This window comes from Rousettus aegyptiacus, unplaced genomic scaffold (genome assembly GCF_014176215.1).
Source record: "Rousettus aegyptiacus isolate mRouAeg1 unplaced genomic scaffold, mRouAeg1.p scaffold_m13_p_16, whole genome shotgun sequence".
NCBI lineage: Eukaryota > Metazoa > Chordata > Mammalia > Chiroptera > Pteropodidae > Rousettus > Rousettus aegyptiacus.
In genome coordinates, this window is record NW_023416291.1 from 34,160,973 (window position 1) to 34,180,903 (window position 19,931).

Sequence of the window (19,931 nt, forward strand, 5' to 3'; positions counted from 1 at the left end):
ACATGAAAATCTGTTAGCTAGGTAAGAAGTCTGGGTCTTACAACTGGCTGTGGGGCCTCCCCTGGTGCTAAATTCACCAACTGTAAATAGGAGGGTTTATGACAAGAAAAATGAAACCAACAGACATATAAACAGGTGCTCGACATAACTAACCACCAGGGGAATGCAAATCACATTCGAATATCACCTTATACCTATTTGAATGACTATTTGAAAAAGGAAAGACAAGTGTTGGCAAGAATGTGGAGAAAAGGGAACCCATGTGCACTGTTGGTGGGAATTAATATTGGTACAGACATTACAAGAGACAGTATGGAGGATCCTTAAAAATTAAAAATTGCTAATTAAAATAGAACTACCATAAATATATGCTGTATCTTGTCAAATGGTTTTTCTACATCCATTGCTATGATCATATGATTTTATCCTTTATTTTGTTTATGCGGTCTATTCCAATGATTAATTTGTGCATGTGGGACCATCATTGAACCCCTGGAATGAAGTCTACTTAATTGTGTTGTATAATCTTTTTAACGTATTGTTGTATTCAATTTTCAGTATTTTGTTTAGGATTTTTGCATGTGTATTAATCAGAGAAATTACAGATTTCTTTTTGTGTGTTATCCTTACCAGTTTTTAGTTTCAGGGTAACATTAGCCTTATAGAATGAGTTAGAAAGGATTGCCTGTTCCTGTTTGGTAGATTTTACCAATGAAGCCATCTGTTCCTGGACTTTTATTTATTGGGAGGTTTTTGATGACCGTTTCAATTTTGTCACTGTTGATTGTTCTATTTAGACTTTTCAGTTCTTCATGATTCAGTCTAGGAAGTTTATAGATTTATAAGGACTTATAAATCTGCTCCTAGGTTATTGAATTTGGTGGAAGAGGGTCTTTCATTGTATTCTTGTACGATCCTTTTTATTTCTGTGGTACCTCTCATAAATTCTTAATAGGACGCACATACAAGGAAAGTACTTCAACAGAATAAAGGCTGTGTATGACAATCCTTAAGCTAATATCATACTTAATTATGAAAAACTAAAAGCTTTTCCTGTAAGATCAGGATCAAAATAAGAATGCCCACTCACCACTATTATTCAAGGTAATATCAGAAATCCTAGCCAGAGCAATCAGGCAAAAAAGAGAAATAAAAGGCATATACATTGGAAATGAAGAAGTCACATTGTCACTTTTTTGCAGAAAACATAATTTTCTTATGTAGGAAACATAAAAGACTCCACCGCAAGTGTTAGAAACAATAAACAAATACAGTAAAGTTGCAGGATACAAAATCAATGTACAAAAATCCATTGCATTGCTATACACTAATAATGAAATTTCAGGAAACAAATAATAAAAAAGAATTCCTTTTGCAACTGCAACAAAGAGAATACATACCTAGGAATAAACTTAACAAAAGATGTTAAGGTCTATATACTGAAACTACAAGACATTATTAAAATAAATTGAAGATGTGGTACATATATATACAGTAGAATATTACTCATCCATAACAAAAAATGAAATACTGCCATTTGCAACAACATGGATAGATTTCGATAGTATCATGCTAAGCAAAATAAGTCAGACAGAGAAAGTTGAGAACCACACAATTTCACTCATATGTGGAATGTAAATCCAAAAGCAATAAATGAACAAAACAAACAAAAACTCATGTACACAGACAGCAGTTTAGTGGTTAGCAGAAGGAAAAAGGGGGAAGGGGAGAGGTAGATAAGGGTAAAGGGGATCAACTAAATGTGATGGAAGGTTTGACTTTAGGTGGTGAACACACAGTGCAATATACAGATGATGTATTATTGAATTGTGCACTTGAAACCTATATAATTTTAGTAACCAATGTCACCCCAGTCAATTTAATTCAAAATGTAAAATGTAAAATAAAAAATAGAACTACCATATGTCCAGAAATTCCATTTCTGGGTATATATATGAAGAAAATGGAATCTGTATCTCAAAGAGGTATCTGCTCTTTCATGTTCATTGCAGTATTCTTCACAAAGATATGAAAAAAAAAAGCATCTGTTGATAGACTAGATTAAACAAATATTATCTATCTATCTAATTATCTATCATCTATCATCTATCTTCTACAATCTCTCTACATACACACACAATGAAATAACCTCCAGCCATAAAAAGAAGAAAACACTGCCATTTGTGACAATATAGATAAACATGGAAGATATTATATTTACAGAAATAAGTCAGGCACAGAAAGACAAGCAGTATGAATCTCATATGTGGAATTTAAGGAAATCTTACTCATAGAATCAGAGAATAGAACTGTAGTTGTAAGGGGCTGGGGTGGAGGAAATGGGAAGATGTTGGTCAGATCACTACCTTTCAGTTATAAGATGAGTAAGTTCTGGAAATCTAAAGTACAGAATGATGACTATAGTTAATAACATTGTATTGTATACTTGAAATCTGCCAAGTACACACATGCACACACACACACACACACATAGTAACTAAAGTGATAAATGTATTAATTAACTTGGTTATGGTAATTTTTTCACAGTGTATATATGTATTAAGTTATCACATTGTACAATAAAAAATCTTCATTTTTTTACCATATGTATATACATATAATAAATTTTAGTTTATCTATCATACTTCAATAAAGCTTGGAAAAAGAAAAACAATGAAGTATTAACATGCCATTATAGAATAGAGTTCAAAAAAGCAAACAACAGTCCAACACAACAGATATTTAACTAATATTGTATGGGATTGATAAAAATGACTGTGAATGACATAAAAGGATAGAAAATATATAAGAAAAGATTTTAAAGGACAACCCTTATATGTGAGCACTTATTTCAAAAGAAGAAAAACTAAAGAGTGACAAAATTTGTGAAGATAACTATAACATATTATTTTTTTGAGTATGAACATTTAACTGAATTTAGAATCTAGATTACACAGTCCTGCCTTGTACAGAGTATTTAAGATATTTTAAATAAAAGACTAACTAGCATTGCATTTGAATAAAAGAAGTTCTATTTACTACTTTTTAATTTCTTTAAATTAGAATTTTTTCCTTAAAGGGGTAAGAGTAATTCTTATTCTATATATTTTTTGTTGTTGTTAAAGAAGTATGATATATTTTCCTGTGATCATGGATTTTTTATCTCTAACTTTCTTGTTCCTCTGATACTCTTCAGTCAAGCTTCTCTAAAGTAAGTGTGTATAGAAAGAGGTAAATAACACAAAACAAAAAAGAGAACAATTCTAAGAAGAAAAAATTTCTCATACTGAGAAATACTGCTGAAGGTACTGGGGTGTATGACCTCACAAGTCAATTGCTTGAATCCAAAATATTCACACAATGAATGCTATGTGCCCATTTACTTATTATTTTCTCCAACTCCTCTTTTCTTTTTCAAAGTATCCAAGCTACATAGAACCAGGAAATCTAACATGTGTCTCAGAATTCTTCCTCATCAGACTCACAGATAATCTGTAAATTCAGCCTCTGCTTTGGGCTCTTTCTGTCCATGTACCTGGTTGCCATATTGGGAAATCTCATCATCTTGACTGTCAGCTTGGACTCCCACCCTCAAACCCCCATGTACTTCTTTCTCTCCAACCTTTCCATGGCTGATATCTGTTTTATCTCTACTACCGTCCCAAAGATGATCATGGACATCCAAACTCACAGCAGTCATCTCCTATGGAGGCCGCCTGACCAGATATCTTTTTTGATCCTTTTTGGCTGTATGGATAGTATGCTTCTGACTTCAATGGCCTATGACAGGTTTGTGGCCATCTGTCACTCTCTGCACTACTCAGTCATCACTAACCCATGCCTCTGCTGCTTCTTAGTCTTGATGTCATTTTTCATCAGCCTTTTGGACTTCCAGCTTCACAATTGAATAGTGTTACAACTTACATGCTTGGAGGATATAAAAATTTCTAATTTCTTCTGTGACTCTTCTCAACTCTTTCATCTTGCCTGCTTTGACACCTTCACCAATAACATAGTCATGTATTTTGTTGGCACCATTTCTAGTTTTCTCCCTATCTCAGAAATCTTTTTCTCTTACTATAAAATTATTTCCTCCATTCTGAGAGTTCCGTCAATAGGCAGGAAGTACAGAGCCTTCTCCACCTGTGGCTCTCACCTGTCAGTTGTTTGCTTATTCTATGGAACAGGTGTTGGAGTTTGCCTTGGATCAACATTGTTGCCTTCCCCCAGAGATGATATTGGGGCCTCAGTCATGGACACTGTAGTCACCTTCATGCTGAGCCCTTTCATTTATAGCCTGAGGAACAGGGACATTAAGAGTGCCCTAGGGAGGCTCCACAGCAAAACAGTCTGGTCTTAATATCCGTGTCACATATTTTGGAGTGTGGTTGGAAAACCCAGCAAAACCAAACATGTAAACTGAATATGGTATCCTGGTCACATTCATTTTAGTCTCATGGTTTTCATTCCTACCCATGCTTCACATATGAATGTCACTTCTTTTGATTTATCTTTCACTGAATTGGGAGAGCATTTTGGGATCCTTGGTACATCATAATGAATGCATAAGAGGTTCTCCTCAACCACTCTGGTATGCAGGTGAAATGCTCTAATCTCTTGTTATTTGCTTAAACTCCACATCCTTTTCAATAGTTTCTGCATATGTTCCATATGAATTTTGCAACTGTCATATTTATTTATTCAGATAATTTATGAGGATACAGGTAATGTCTGTGGATTTTACTGGAATCTCTTGGGGAGTTTTATAAATACTGATGGCTGGGTCTATTGAAGGAGGTCATCAAGAAGATGTGACTTCCAGTTAACCTAAGAGCTGGACGTGGGGAATCAGAGTCTGCTTTCCCCTCTTCTGTTCTTGGAATGTTCATTCCACTTGCTTACCATCCGCTAGAAGCTGGCTCAAAGATCTAGCCTTGACCATGTAATGTGTTGTTGAGACCATCTGTTTGTCATACGTGACTTAACCCACTTAAGGTCTTTTTATATATAAATATTTAAGATTTGGTGGGCAGGTGTGTAGATCTTCTGTTGCTTGCCGAAGACAAGCCTTGTATGTAAATTCTTTACCTTCGGAAAACTGCCACATACCAATCTGGAGTGATCTGCTTCTCCCTTTTGTCTCTCTTTCACCCTCTTTGCATGGGGACTACTTTCAAATTTCACCCTGGAAGCTCCAGAGATTGCAAACCAACATGGTCTCCCTTGTTAAATATTGACCATATATGCAGGGGTTTATTTCTAGGCTTTTGATGCTGTACCATTGGTCTCTGTGTCTATATTGAATCCAGTTCTATGTTCTATTGAGGCTGATACTGGTAGTCCCTGCTCCTCTTCCTTGTGTTTAGCTGTGTGTTTATGTCTAAGCTTTGCCATCCTCTGGGTTGGGTGAAGCAGAAACAGGTTCTTCTTGTACCCCACTAAAAGGCTAGGGAAACTGCACACTCTACTCTCCTTTTTCCTATGAGGGTAACAACTTTCTCTAGCTGGAGAGTTCCTTCCTGGTACTACATAGTGCTGGCATGGGTGTTGGAATGATGTGTGAAGCTGTTCTTCCATTCCTTTGTGTAGTGATTCTCAGATGTTTTCTTTCACTGCATTGCTGAAGTTTCCTAAGTGGACTGCTGAGCTCTCCCAGGGCTGTTATTGTTCACAAGTGGCCATCTAATCATAGATCTCTGAGGGGAAACAGAGGCTGGCATCTGCTACTTCATCATCTTGGTTTTGTCACACTTCCTTCATATCAGGTAACGACAAACCTGTTGCTAAATTCCTCATCCAGACTCCTCTAACCCAGGAGGACTGCATGGATAGGATGTTGCAGGTTGCAAAGTACTGTCATTCCCATATGAACTCACTTAATCAACTGAAAAAAAACTGAAAAACTGAAAAGGGCCTCAAGCACAATTATTTAAAATTTAGGATTAGTGAACCCAAAGTAAGCTAACAAAAATACATCCTGGAATAGGATGAGCTCTTCTTAATGAGCAGAAATCACAAGCCACCTGTGACATTTGTTCAATTTTGGCACAGAATGGCTGCAGATGGGTGTGATATCAATGGAGGGACTCTGGTGATGGAAGAGAAACCATGCTGGCTTTTTCTGACTGCATGTCCTGAAGAAACATGCTGGGTTCTGCAGAAATACCGGTCAGAGGCAATTTCTACTCATAAGCCAGTTTATCTGCAAGGAAGTTTTACTGAGATCATCATGGTGTGATGGGTTGTGGACTATGTTGGGCAGCAGAGAGATACTTTTCTAGTCCCGTGTTGCTTAGAGGAAAATGTCCTGAGATTGAGGGAAGCTTGAGTTGGGCAAATTCCAATACATACCCAGTCAACTCCACTTCCTGTATCTGGACCCATCCTCTTGAATGTGACCTGGGCCTACTGACCCGCTTCCAACCAACACATGGCAAAACTAATGAGATGTTGCTTCTGAGATTAGGATACAAAAAGATTATGGCTATCATAATCTTGGCCCTTGTTTTTCTGTCACTTATCTCTTTGTCCTAATGGGGGCCAACAGCCATGTGTGAGCTTCCCTGTGACAAAGATCTGAGAAAGGCCTCTGGTCAACAGCCCACAGGACTCCATCTTTACAAAATGAGTGGACTTAGAAACAGGTCTCTTCCCAGTCCAACTTTGTGAGGACTGCAGCCCTAGATGACATCTTGAGTATACTTGTTATTACTCTGGTTTATTTAAAAGAAGTAGGAAGTTATAAATACATGCATAAAAGTCCATAGTTTTCTAATATACCAACATATATCAATGAGAGGGAAAAATCAGAACTTAGGCTGTCATTTAAACAAACACAAACAAACAAACAAACAAACAAAATACAAAATACTCTTAAGGGGAAAAAGAATGATTCTTTTAGAGACAGAAATATTTTATTAACTGATAAAATGGGAATCATTTCAGATTCTTGTTAAAGACAAAATTCTCCATAATTTACATGATAATAAATGGATTTGCAGATGTCTAAGTCAAAAAGTCATAAATTGAAGAAAAAATTGGTCTGCATTTTATGTTAAGATCCTTGAAACTGGACATCAGAAGCGAACTGTACAGCTGAGCTTTCTCCTGAAGAAAAGGGCCCAAACCATTCTACGCACATTTACTTTTCTCCTTTTCCTCTTCTGTTAATGTTAGGAGGTCCTCAGAGATTGGGAGAAAATGGGCCAATTTTGGTAATTATGAGCTCTGTGCATTGATCTCTTAAGGCCACTCAGGAGTAAATAATTAGCCAGTGCCTCCAGCCCTTCAGCTGAAAGTCCCAGATAAGCTTCATACCTGTCTTTTCCTCCCAGAGTTGTCACCTGCATCAGGAGATACATGCCTGAGTGTCTCCCTCCCAGTCCTGAAGACAAGGCCTCAGGGCTCATTATTCACCAGGAAGGAGAAGGCAATGGATATAAACTCTTATGTCATGGCCCTGCAGAGACACAACACAGACCAGTAAGTACCAAGGGAGATGGTCTTTGGAGGAGGTATTGTGGAGAAATTTGTTTCCTTTCTCTCAAGACAGGAGGACAAATAAGATGGCCATACAGGATAGCATCAGCGTGTAAAGTTTCAACTCAGAGGCCTATAAAGTTTCTGTTATTTTTTTCTGTTGGGAATTTCAGAATTCTCATTTAAAATTCTATTCTTTGCCACTTCCATTCCTAGCTTCCAAAGTCATTGTCCATTCCTGAGCAGGAAATGGGTCCTGGAAATATCACAGATGCTGTGATTGTGATCATGATGGGGATAAGGAGAGTAACCATAATATCACAAAACTTTGTTAAGGGTTTCCTTGTCTCAGGCTCAGAGCTATGTGTTATGTAAATTTAATTTTCATCTGCATGATACCCCCATGTTGGGGTGCACACACTATTGTTATTTTACAATTGAGGTTAGGGGCACTGTATTCTTATTTAATTTAAACCAAGTCCTTGGGTATAAAAGGATGAAATCAGGTGTATATCTGATCAGTGAGATCTATTCCAAGGGTGCAGGGTTCAGGACAATGTCTTCCCATACAATTTAGCTTTGTGTCGTTATCAAGCCCTTGATATGTAGTTAGTCCAAATTGGGATGTGCTGTCAGCATAAATACAAGATAGTTGAAGATGTCCAAGAAAAGAATGCAAAAATATCTCAATTTTGTATGAAAGTATAATATTCTTGGTATAATGGGTTGAATAAAATGTTAAAATTGAAATGAACCAAAAAACCAACAAATCTATTCGACCTTCTCTTTCCAGTCCACTGCAGGCAGAATGCCTGTAGGAAAGTGAATTAGTCTCATTTCTTTCTTTCTTCCTTTATTTTCCATAGCAGCTTTTATTTGCATAGCCAAAAATTGAAAATAAACCAAATGTCCTTCAACAAGTGAAGAGCTAAAGACAATTTGGTACAGTCATACCATGGAATACTATTCAGCAATAAAAAGGAATAAACCATTCATATACCCAATAACTTGGCTAGATCTTAAAAGCATTATGCTGAGTGAGAAAAGCCAATTTTCAAATGTTACATACTGTATGATTGCATTTACATAACATTCTCAAATGACAAAATTACAGGGATATAGAACATATAAGTAGTGGCCAGGGGGTAAGTGTAGGGGAGAGAGACAGTAACAATAAAGGGGCAGCAGGAGGAACTTCCTTATATTGATGGAACAGTTCTGTCTCTTGATTGTGGTGGTAGTGATTATACAAATCTATACAAGTAATTAAATGCTATATAATCCCAAAACTACCAAAATCCAACAAACAACCAAAAAAAAAAAAGACATGAGTAATAAGCAACAGCAGACATATTTAAAGGTCCTGGGAGCTCTCTGTGCTTAGGAGTGTAGACCTCACCATGTAAAGTGGTGCAAGATATATAACTAGTCAATTGTATCATGCCAGTTAGTTTTCTGGTTTTGACAATGCTGAGTCTCATTGAAGCCTCAGTATCTACACTATGGTTGGTGCAGAGCAGACAATCAAAACAAATCTAAACAAACAAAAATACACATGTAAACTCTCTCAAACATTGATTACCATTTATTAGTTTACAGGGACACAGCATAGTCCATATGGCTGCCGCACACTGTGGCTTTCCTGCCTGGGCTTTCACTCTTCCAGGGATGTCCATTTGACTAAAGATATAAATGGGATTCTGTCATTTCATTCCAAGTGCTCTTCCCAGAGTGACTACTTGAACCTGATGAGGGGGTCGTGGGAACCTCTGAATTGTAGCCGAGCTGGCCCAAAGTTGTAGGTAACCTGGGGTCCATACAGGTGGGATCTGAAGTGAGGCAGAAAGTGGCTTTGTGAGACGGAGCCCTTAACCTCTGGGATCGTACACTCCAGGTAGATTGTGTCAGAGTTGAGTTAACTCGTAGGACACTCAGCTGGTGTCATGGAGAATTGCTTGATGTGAGGGATCCTACTGCCATCATTTGATAACCAGAAATGTCAGAAGTAAAGTGTTCTGTGTAAAGTAAATGAGACATTAAGGAGATTAAAAAAAAAAAACTAGGCAGTTTTTCCGTACAGGGCCAAACTTTTTTAATTTTTGATTTTTTAAAATTTTATTTTATTCATTTCAAGTATACAGTACATTGGTTGGACATTCATATAGTTTATAAAATGATCTCCCTACTTGCTATTTCTCTTCTCTGACTCTCCACCTAGCCAATGTATTGCTGCTAACTGCATTCCCTCTGTAGTGCTCCTCATCATCATGATCATATATCAACTACTAATTTGTACTTCTTTAAGTCTTCACTCCTTTCTCCCAGCCCCTCAACCTCCTCCCCTCTGGCTGTCACCAGATTGTCTTCTGTATTTGTGAGTCTGTTTTTGATTAGTTTGTTCTTTTTGTTCCTTAAATTCTGCATATAAGTGAAATCATATGGTATTTGTCTTTCTCTGTCTGACTTATTTCACTCAGTAGCATAACCTCTAGGAGCATCCATGTCATTGTGAATGGTAGGATTGCATTTTTTTAATGGCTTAGTGATATTCCATTGTATATATTAACCATAACTTCTTTATCCAATTGTCTGTGGATGGGCATTTGGGTCGCTTTCATATGTTGTAAATTGTGCTGTAAGGTCAAAGACTCAGTTAAATTATAATTTAGTCAGAAGCAGTAGTCCCCAATGATAAAGGTGAGACATAGATGTTTTCTATTTTTATGTTTGAGAACTTCCTAAGATTTTAGAGGATATCTTGTTAAAATTCAGTGGGATCCCTAGTTATTACTGTAATTTAAGACATGGTATTGGTCGAGGACATGAAATTTTTCCAATTGGTGCATCTCAGATAATGTTTAAGTTAATTCAGAACCTATGTTGAAGAGATACAAAAGCCAATTAGTGCCCTTTTTTCCTATAAATTTTTTCAGTACATTCTGGAGTTCTAGCTGGGTCAAATTGTACACCTCTGTTTAAGTTTTTTATTTCCTTTCCATACCTAGGTTTCTCTCTCTCTCTCTCTCTCTCTCTCTCTCTCTCTCTCTCTCTCTCTCTCTCTCTCTCTCATTCTCTCTCTCAATCTCTGTCTCCTTTTTTCCCTTCTTCCTTTTACTTTCTTTACTTTTTTATTTTATCACTAGATATACTTCAACGGCAGTTCTCTCTATCCTGGTCATATTTATAGATTTCTTCCTCCAGAGAACCTCATATCCGTATCTTCAGGGTGAGGGGCCTCCTCCATGATGATGGTTGCTTTGTAGGGTTTATGTACCATGTACTTAAATGGTTTTAAGCCCTTTGCTGTGTCACAGAAGTGCCATGAGTATCACTCTAAACTCTGAGGATCCAGATCTTTGTCGAGACAAAGACATGGGTAATAAGCAACAGCAGACATATTTAAAGGTCCTGGGAGCTCTCTGTGCTTAGGAGTGTAGACCTCAGCATGACACATTCCTTTCTCTCCTCTCCTCCCATCTCCTATCCCTTCTCTTCCCTTTTATTCTCTCGCCCCGTCCCATTCTCTTTAATGAGTACTCTTTTATGGGAACTATCCCGATGTACCAATACTGCTCACAAGGTAAACTCTTTCTCTTGAGCACCATAGGGGCTAAAGCAAGGTTGAAACACACGGATCAGGGTAAGAATCTTTCCCCTGACCTTAATGTCATTCATATCTTCATTCCAAGACACAGATAGGTCTCTGGGACAAGATACAAGTTCAGGGTCACATTAAGGAAATATCCAAGTCCATGGTTTTGTCTCTATTAGTTAAGTAATTATAGAAACTTCTAAGTAAAGTCAGTAAGCTATATATGAAAGAATTGGAAAGACTCAATAAGTGCAGTACAATGCAGCACTGTCCAAAGCGTAAGAACCAGAGCAATAACCAGAGCAAGAAAAGACGCTTTCAATGCTGGTGGTCCTTGTCTCCATACCCTACTTACCACAACAAGTGCAGTGAATGCTCTGCAGGAATAGGATGGGCTCTCACCCCAAATTTGGCTTGAATATTGAGGCTGAAAATGCTACACATTCAAGCTGGTATAAAAAGTTTTATTACTCATATCGATGTCTCCCTGTCTGGAGGAAGCCTAGCAGCCCATCTAATCTCATCTGCAATGACATGAGAGGTCAAAGAAAGTGGCTTTTTTTTCACTGTAGTTAGGTTGTGGGTTCAGAATGAGAGTTCACGCATATGCGAGGTTTGAATCTCTCACTGTCACCAAAAGAGGAAGGGTCCAGCCATTTTAAAAATTCAGATATAATTAACACATAACATTATATTACTTTCAGGTATACAACATAATGATTTAATATTTGCATATATTACAAAATGATCATTGCAAGTCTAGTTAAGATCTGTCACTGTACGGTTACAAATTTTTTATTTTAATAAGAACTTTTAAAATCTACTGTCTTAGTAACTTTCAAATATGAAATATAATGTTATTAATTATAGTTACCATGCCATACATTACATTCCCATGACTTTTTTATTTTATAACTGGAGAACCCAGGCTTTCTTCTCAGGTAGTCCAGATGTTGGGCAGAAGGGGAAGAGAAAGAGGTGTGGTTTAAAAATTGTTAGTAGCCAAATATCACACACACAAAGAAATGGAATCAGACACTTTATTATATAGCTCTTTTATATGTTTATAAATAGTCCAAATCAAGGGAATTCATTGCACTGCATTTGGATAAAATAAAATATGATGATTGCTCATTAGTGTCCTGTAATTAAAGAAACTAATCAAGATTTTTTTATTTTCTTATGGGAGAAGGATATTTCTCACTTCTTTGCTTTTCTTCACAGAAGGGGACAGATAGGTTATAAGTTTAAGAATTTTTAAATCTATAAATAACCTTGCTCCTCTAATTTCTCTAGCTCATTCTTTCCAAAGTGGTGCATGTAGTAACAGGTTAATGAAGCAAATCTGATGTGAAAAACATTCTCAGAAGAATGTTTGTCATAAACGAGAAATACTGCTAAAGGAGTATGGTCTTCGAGTGTGAATACTTACTTTATTTATGAATTGCTTAAATCCAAAATATAGACACATTGATTCATACTTGAATACTTGTTTCCTTTATGCTAATTCTCATTTATTTTCCAAAAGGTGTCTCTGCTCTGTGGAACCACAGAACATAACAGGTGTCTTGAAATTTCTCCTCCTGGGACTCTCAGATGATCCAGAACTGCAGCCTCTAATTTTTGGACTCTTCCTGTCCATGTACCTGGTCACCATCCTAGGGAATCTGCTCATCATCATGGCTGTCAGCTCTGACTCCCACCTCCACACCCCCATGTACTTCTTCCTCTCCATCCTGTCCATGGCTGACATTGGTTTTACTTCTACCACCATCCCCAAGATGATTTTGGACATCCAAACTCACAGTGGAGTCATTTCCTATGCCAGCTGCCTGATTCAATTGTCTTTTTTAAATTTTTTTGGATGTCTGGACAGTACTCTTCTAACTGTGATGGCCTATGACCGGTTCGTAGCTATTTGTTACCCCCTGCACTACCTGGTCATCATGAACCCCTGCCTCTGCAGCCTGCTGGTTCTAGTGTCCTTTTTGATCAGCCTTTTGGACTCTCAGCTGCACTGCTTGTTGATGTTACAACTTTCCTTTTGCACAAATATGGAAATTCCTCATTTCTTCTGTGACCCTCCTCAACTCCTCAAGCTGGCCTGTAATGATACTTCTACCAATAACATATTAATCTATATTTTTGGTGCCATCTTTGGTGGAGTTCCACTCTCAGGGATCTTTTTCTCTTACTATAAAATTGTTTCCTCTATTCTGAGAGTCCCATCATCAGGTGGGAAGTATAAAGCCTTCGTCACCTGTGGTTCTCATCTGTCAGTTGTTTGCTTATTTTATGGAACAGGCCTTGGGGTATACCTCAGTTCCACTGTCTCACATTCTCCCAAGAAGGGTGCTGTGGCCTCAGTGGTGTATACAATGGTCACCCCCATGCTGAACCCCTTCATCTACAGTCTGAGGAACAAAGACATCAAGAGAGCCTTTCAGAGGCTCCTCAGCCGAACATCCTAGTCTCAATTCTCTCTTCCCCCCATATTTTGGTCTATAGATTAGAAATTACTGCAAAACCAAACATCTGAAATTACCAAACATGCCTCCTTTGGCTGTCAGCTACAAGTTTTGTAGCTCATGGTTTTCATTCCTTTTGATCTATTATATCTGAAAGTTGCTTATTTTGGCACATAATTAATGGGATTAAGGGACTATTCTGTGATCCTATGTATATCAAAATCACTGAACAATTGAGTTTAATTACAACTATAAAATCTCTGTATTTATCACCTTTGATGCAGGCATTTTGTAGAAATTTACAGCTCTCTTTTGAATACATAGCTATATATGATTTTCAACCATTTTCACCATATGCCTGTTTTCCATAAAACTTTGATTTTGTTCAAATCTATTAATTCACATTGTGTGAGAGAATGTGTGTCACTGGTCCTCCATCTATGCTTTCTACTGGAAGCATCTGATGAGTTTAAAAAATATTCATGCCTGAGTCCCATCACCATAGAATATAATTTAATTGAACAGGATAGTGAAAATATAATGAATGCTTTTAACAGCACCCCAGGTGTGTCTAATGTGCAGCCAAGGTGAGGACGATTGAATTTTGTCAGACCTTTTATTCAAAGATGACTTGTATGTCTTGGGTTTCTTACTATTTATGATTAGGTCCTGAAGATCTGAAAGCTCATAAAGGAGAAGACACAAAAGACTTTGCCTTAGTAACAGCCAATGCAGTTCTTTCCCTCATATTACTGGTAATACATATTTTTCCCACATATCCTCTCCATCCACACTCTACAACTGTCCCTCTGTGCTGAATATTATGCTATTGTTTTTCTGCTCCAAACTTACCCATGTATACTGTAAGTTATGCCATGGTAGAGGCTGGGAATCTTTAAACTACTCCTCTCATTTTCCATCTGGTTTTTCTTTCAGTTCCTCCAGTAAGGGCCATAAAGGGCACACACACTAACTTTTCTCTTACCCTTTAGACTATGGTGCCATCACTGTTTCCTGCAGTTATGACACTGTGTTACCATGTTTTTCCCTTCATGCCTTTCATCTTTCAAAAACCATTGAACCACACCTATATAAAATTACGTTCATTAAATAACTAGTGTGGTTTCTCTTCTTGATTGAACCCTGACTTGTAAATCATAAAATGGAGAATAAATTGGAAGAATGCAAAGTGAGCTCAGGATAAACAGGGAATTGTAATAATGTCTTGATCAAGGATGTACAATTGAATTTTAAAGTAGTGGTATGATATTTCCAGTGGCTGTGTGATTCTAACCGTTCCTGTAGATCGTCAAGTCACCCAAGTCATTATGAATAAATTAACCCCATCTTCATTTTCTTTACTCAGGAGTAGTAAAGAACCATGTCTTCAGCAAAGTGGAAATCTTTCCTTTCACTAGTAACCACGGATTCTACATTGTAATCATGCTTCTTTCTCTATTGTATTTGGCCTCCTTCTCTCTTCTTCTACATACCCAGGTACCTATATACATCCATCTTTCCTTTAGAGATGCTACATGTAGTTTTTGAGATAGCAGTCTGGTATTTCTGAAAAACCATCCAATAACTGGTTTAATCTACTCTGTCTTTTACTATTAAACTAAATTGTGTACCACCTTTACTATGATCTCATTAACTAAACTTCATGACCTACAGGGACTGTTGTGGCGGCAACATATCATAGGTGAGCAGATATCAAAAATATTATTTGACTTAAAGAACCAAAAATATCAAGAGCAAGTCAGCAAAAGTCAGATAGATGTTAGTTGCCACAATTGAAAATCGTTATTCTTTTTCCAGTTTCCAACCCCAAGCCTGTTTTCAGACTCAGATCCTGGAGATTAAAGGGGATGTGGTTCCTTCTTTTTGGAGGCCAGTTATATGGTGCTTCAAAATGGTAATATTCCTCAAAAACACCAGTTGATGACAAGTTGATTCTGTTAGATTCCTTCCGTTCTGGAGTGGGCAATGATTCATTTTTACCAAGATTAATATTTATCATTTATGTTTGCCTTTCTTGACTGTACTGCTTTGGCAAACATCATCATCTAAAGACTTAAAACATTCAATTTCTTTATGGTGCAGAAGATATGAAAACAAATATGCTATATTAGGAGATTCACAGGTCCTAACGTATCCTATATCACCTGAACCCTCTCAGTATCACACAACTGGAGAGTGGAAATTTTGTGATTCAATTCCTGCTCTCATGAATTGGAATATAGTGCTCTGTCCTGAAACCGTACTTTAAGGTATGTTCCCTTTTTAGCCAGATTTTATCACTGTCTGGACTCTTATATTTGGGCTTCAGTGAATTCACCTGTAAAATTAGGCAACTAGACTGAACAATTTATTAGCTCCCGATCAAATCTAATATTCTGGGTCCTATAGTGATACATTTTTAAAATATTTTTTTATTTTTTAATTATAGTTGGCATGCAATATTATATTGTTTCAGGTGTACAATATAGCGATTATACATTTATATAACTTACAAAGTGACCACCCTGATAAGTCTAGCACCCATTACCATACACAGTTATTATAATATTATTAACTATATTTTTTATGGTGTACTTTACATCCCATGACTACCTTGTAACTACAAATTTGTACTTTTTAAGCCCTTCTCCCATTTTATCCACCCTCCTAACCCCCTTCCACCTAACAACCCTCAAAATATTCTCTATTATCTGTGAGTTTGTTTCTGTTTTGTTTATTTTGTTCTTTACAGTCCACATGTGAGTGAAATCTAGTGATACATTTTTATAGCTTATTTTAGAAATGCACTAAGTGAACTGTGGAGAAAAGTTTAATCTCACCAATAACCAAATAAATGATTTATCCATCAGCATATTTTCTGTTGGACATATAACGTGATATGATAAACTCTGAGATCCAGGATTTAAGCTCTATGAAGGCAAAGATTCTTGTCTTTTCTTCTTCTCCTTCTTCACTGCTGTATTACAAACACCTACAACAGCCCGACACACAAAAAATGCTCAATAAATATTATTGAATGAGTGAATTGGATAAGAAATAACAATTATTTTCAATAAACTTCATAATTTTTATTCAACTGTCCCAGTTGGTACCTGAAGACCTGGTATCGACCTGCAAGACTGGAAATCCAAGCTGAGGTACAGTAGAGTAAGTAAAAAAAAGGAAGGGATGACAAGAATAGAACTGAGAATAATAGAGGAGTAACTATAAAAGGTTGCGACAAAGTGCTTACAAGGCATTCTTAACTGAAGTCACTTAGAGGATTGGTGAAAAGCAAAATTCAATGTAATTAAGAGGTGGGATTTCTTTAGACAACTGCTGCTACCACTGTCAGCTCAAAAACACAAGATGAGTGTTCCCATTACTGAACACCGAGAGTTCTCCCAAGAACTTTTTGTAGAGCCCTCTTGATGTCCTTGTTCCGCAGGCTGTAGATGAAAGGGTTCAGCATTGGGGTGACCACAGTGTACATCACTGAGGCAATCATGCCCCTCCAGGAAGATGCATCAGACCCAATATACACACTGAAGCCTGTCCCATAGAATAAAGAAACCACAAACAGGTGAGATGCACAGGTAGAAAATGCTTTATATTTCCCATCAGCTGATGGGATTCTTAGGACTGAGGAGACAATTCGGATATAAGAGAAAAGAATTCCTGAGAATGGAACAATACCAAGAAGGCCAGTCACCATGTGTAGCAGGATATAATTAACAAGTGTGTCTGAGCAGGCAAGTGTGAGGGCCTGAGCAATTTCACAGTAAAAGTGTGAAATTACCCAATTAGTACAAAAGGACAGCCGCAACATCAACAGACTCTGGATCAGGGAGTATGTCAAGCTGATGAACCAGGACACAAGAACCAGCAGGCCACAGAGCCGGGGATTCATGATGACTGAGTAGTGCAAGGGGTGACAGATGGCCACAAATCGGTCATAGGCCATCACAGTGAGGAGAAAAGTGTCCATACCTCCAAAAAACATGAAAAAATACATCTGAGTGATGCAGCCTGCATAGGTAATGGATTTGCTCTGTGTCTGGATGTTCGCCAGCATCTTTGGGACGGTGGTAGAGGTGAAACAGATGTCAGCAAAAGACAAATTGGAGAGGAAGAAGTACATAGGAGTATGGAGGTGGGAGTCAGAGCTGATGACCAGGATGATGAGCAGGTTCCCAAGCATGGTGACAACAAACATGGACAGGAACACCCCAAATATTATGGGTTGAGGCTCTGAGTCTTGGGAAAATCCCAGGAGTAAAAATTCTGAAACACTTGTTTGGTTTCCTGGTTCCATGTTGCTGACACATCAGCTAGATGACTGAGGAAGGAAAAGAACATGAAATAGACACTAGAAAGACTCCAGATTATCTCTAACTTTTAAATTCCTTGATGTAAATGACTGGATATAAAAGCTTTAACATTACAAAATTTAGGAATTCTATATTCTGTCATATGTTAAATGCAACTTTTCATAATGTCAACCAACCTTTGTCCACTGTCCTCTGGGACACTCATTCATATTCTTTATCTCTAGCTCAGAATTATCAATCTAATTCTAAGAGCAACTTTGGACTTTAGAGATGAAATAGTACATACTCTAACCCAAATATGGAACATGAGGTTCAGTGAAGCTTGGTAACTTGATCTGGATTATTTGCCTTGGGACTCAGGAAAGGTCAGATAACCAAGTCTCAGAGGTGAGAAAATTTGAGAGATATCAAATATCTGGACAGAGCATAAGAGGATGAGTAGAACATAGGTTTATTTCTTAAGGAGAAAAAGAAAGAAAAAAATATTCCCAAGTGATAAATTACATTTACAAACAAAAACTCATAGGCACAAGGGGTGGCTCCATAGTGTAGTGGTTAGCACATCTGCTTTACACACAGAACGTCCTGGGTTCACCCCCCAGGTGGAGCCACAGACCATACCCCAGGTGTGCCAGGCCACCCAAGTGTGCTAGAGATGCCAGGTCCCAGGGGCACCAGGTCCCAGGGGCACCAGGCCCCAGGTGCAAGCCGCAAGTGTGTGATAGGAGATGTCCCACCTTCAGAGGTTCAGTTCTTAAGGGAAACAGCAATAGCTAGGTCAGGGGTGGAAGTGGGAGAGAAGGGGAATTAAAGAGGGGGGAAAAACTCATAGGCACAGACAATAGTTTAGTAGTTACCAGAGAGAAAGTGGGAAGGGGAGAGGTAGATAAGGGTAAAGGGAATCAAATATATGGTGACAGAAAAAGATTTAACTTTGAGTGTTGAACATATAATATACATAAGACATATTATTGAATTGTATGCTTGAAACCTATATAATTTTATTAACCAACATCACCTTAATAAGTTTAATAAAAAACAAATAAACAAATGCTTAACATACAAGAAATCAGCAACATCTTGTAGAAACAGGGCCAGATGCTTCCTGGATATTCGTCACTTGACAAAATACCCTTCATTTGTGAAATTAAGGGATTGGTTAAAAAGTCCAAGGAAAGAGTGGATATTAAGGCTTAAACCATTTCAGCACCCTAAAATACTACTACAAAGGTCAAAAACAGAATTTTGAGTTGTGCCCTCTATCTCATTCATTAAATATTGGGGGAAGAAAAAAATTGCATCAGGAGTTTTACACATAAGCCTGAAAGGTTGTGGCATTCACATTAAGATGATGCTTAGCATGAGGCTGGAAGCATGATGGCACTCATCCAGAGTCCACCTATCCTCTGACTCATTCACTCCAGATTCTGAATGTCCTATAACAAGACACAGAGGAATGGGTCCTATACCAGGGACAAGATATAGCAAAAGACCATAAAATAATCTTCAGTGTTTTGTGTGCTTTGTTACAAGTATTTTTATACACTTGCTATACCATCATTCTCCTAACTACAAAAAGAAAAATTGCCACCATTTGTTGTCATCATTGTAAGTCTTCTTAGGTATAAAAACCAAAGTGAGAGGGCAAAAATAGGCAACATGGATGAAGGGAGTCAAAGGGTACATACTTTCAGGATTTCCAATCAAGATAATAGGTAAAGTCTGTGCTTGCCTCTTCTCACAACCACTTTAAATTACAACTAAACTACAGAACAGCCATCACTGGAAGTCGCCTGGAAGCCTAGCTGAACAGAAGTCCTACAAATGGGGACACAGAGAAGAGGCCACCTTAAGACCAATAGGAGGAGCAGAGATGCAGAATGAGTTGGTCCCACACCTGCCTGTGGCAGTTGAAATTTGGGAAGGATATCTCAGTTGCAGAGTTCCCCCCAGAAAAACAAGGGGTCCCAGCCCCATGCCAGGTACCCCAGCCCAGTCTTCCAGTGCCAGGAAGAGAAACCCCCAAAACTTCTGGCTAAAAAAATCAGGGGAGATTGTGGC

The 19,931-nt window shown here is 37.7% G+C and overlaps 2 protein-coding genes and 1 pseudogene across 2 annotated transcripts; 2 read left to right on the forward strand and 1 right to left on the reverse strand.

Annotated features, from left to right (window-relative positions):
• The first annotated feature begins 3,360 nt into the window (after positions 1-3,360).
• LOC107515065 lies at positions 3,361-4,360 on the forward strand (annotated as a pseudogene).
• Positions 4,361-12,591: 8,231 nt separating this feature from the next.
• LOC107515149 (olfactory receptor 18-like) lies at positions 12,592-13,542 on the forward strand. The gene has a single exon (XM_016153640.2). The coding sequence runs from the start codon at positions 12,712-12,714 to the stop codon at positions 13,540-13,542; it is 831 nt and encodes a 276-aa protein (XP_016009126.2). The 5' UTR covers positions 12,592-12,711.
• Positions 13,543-16,921: 3,379 nt separating this feature from the next.
• Positions 16,922-17,872, reverse strand: LOC107515148 (olfactory receptor 7C1-like). The gene has a single exon (XM_016153639.2). The coding sequence runs from the start codon at positions 17,852-17,854 to the stop codon at positions 16,922-16,924; it is 933 nt and encodes a 310-aa protein (XP_016009125.2). The 5' UTR covers positions 17,855-17,872.
• Positions 17,873-19,931: the final 2,059 nt, after the last annotated feature.

Coding starts and splice junctions, on each gene's coding strand:
- LOC107515149 (XM_016153640.2), top strand. CDS start 12,712: ATGTACCTGGTCACCATCCTAGGGAATCTGCTCATCATCATGGCTGTC.
- LOC107515148 (XM_016153639.2), bottom strand. CDS start 17,854: ATGGAACCAGGAAACCAAACAAGTGTTTCAGAATTTTTACTCCTGGGA.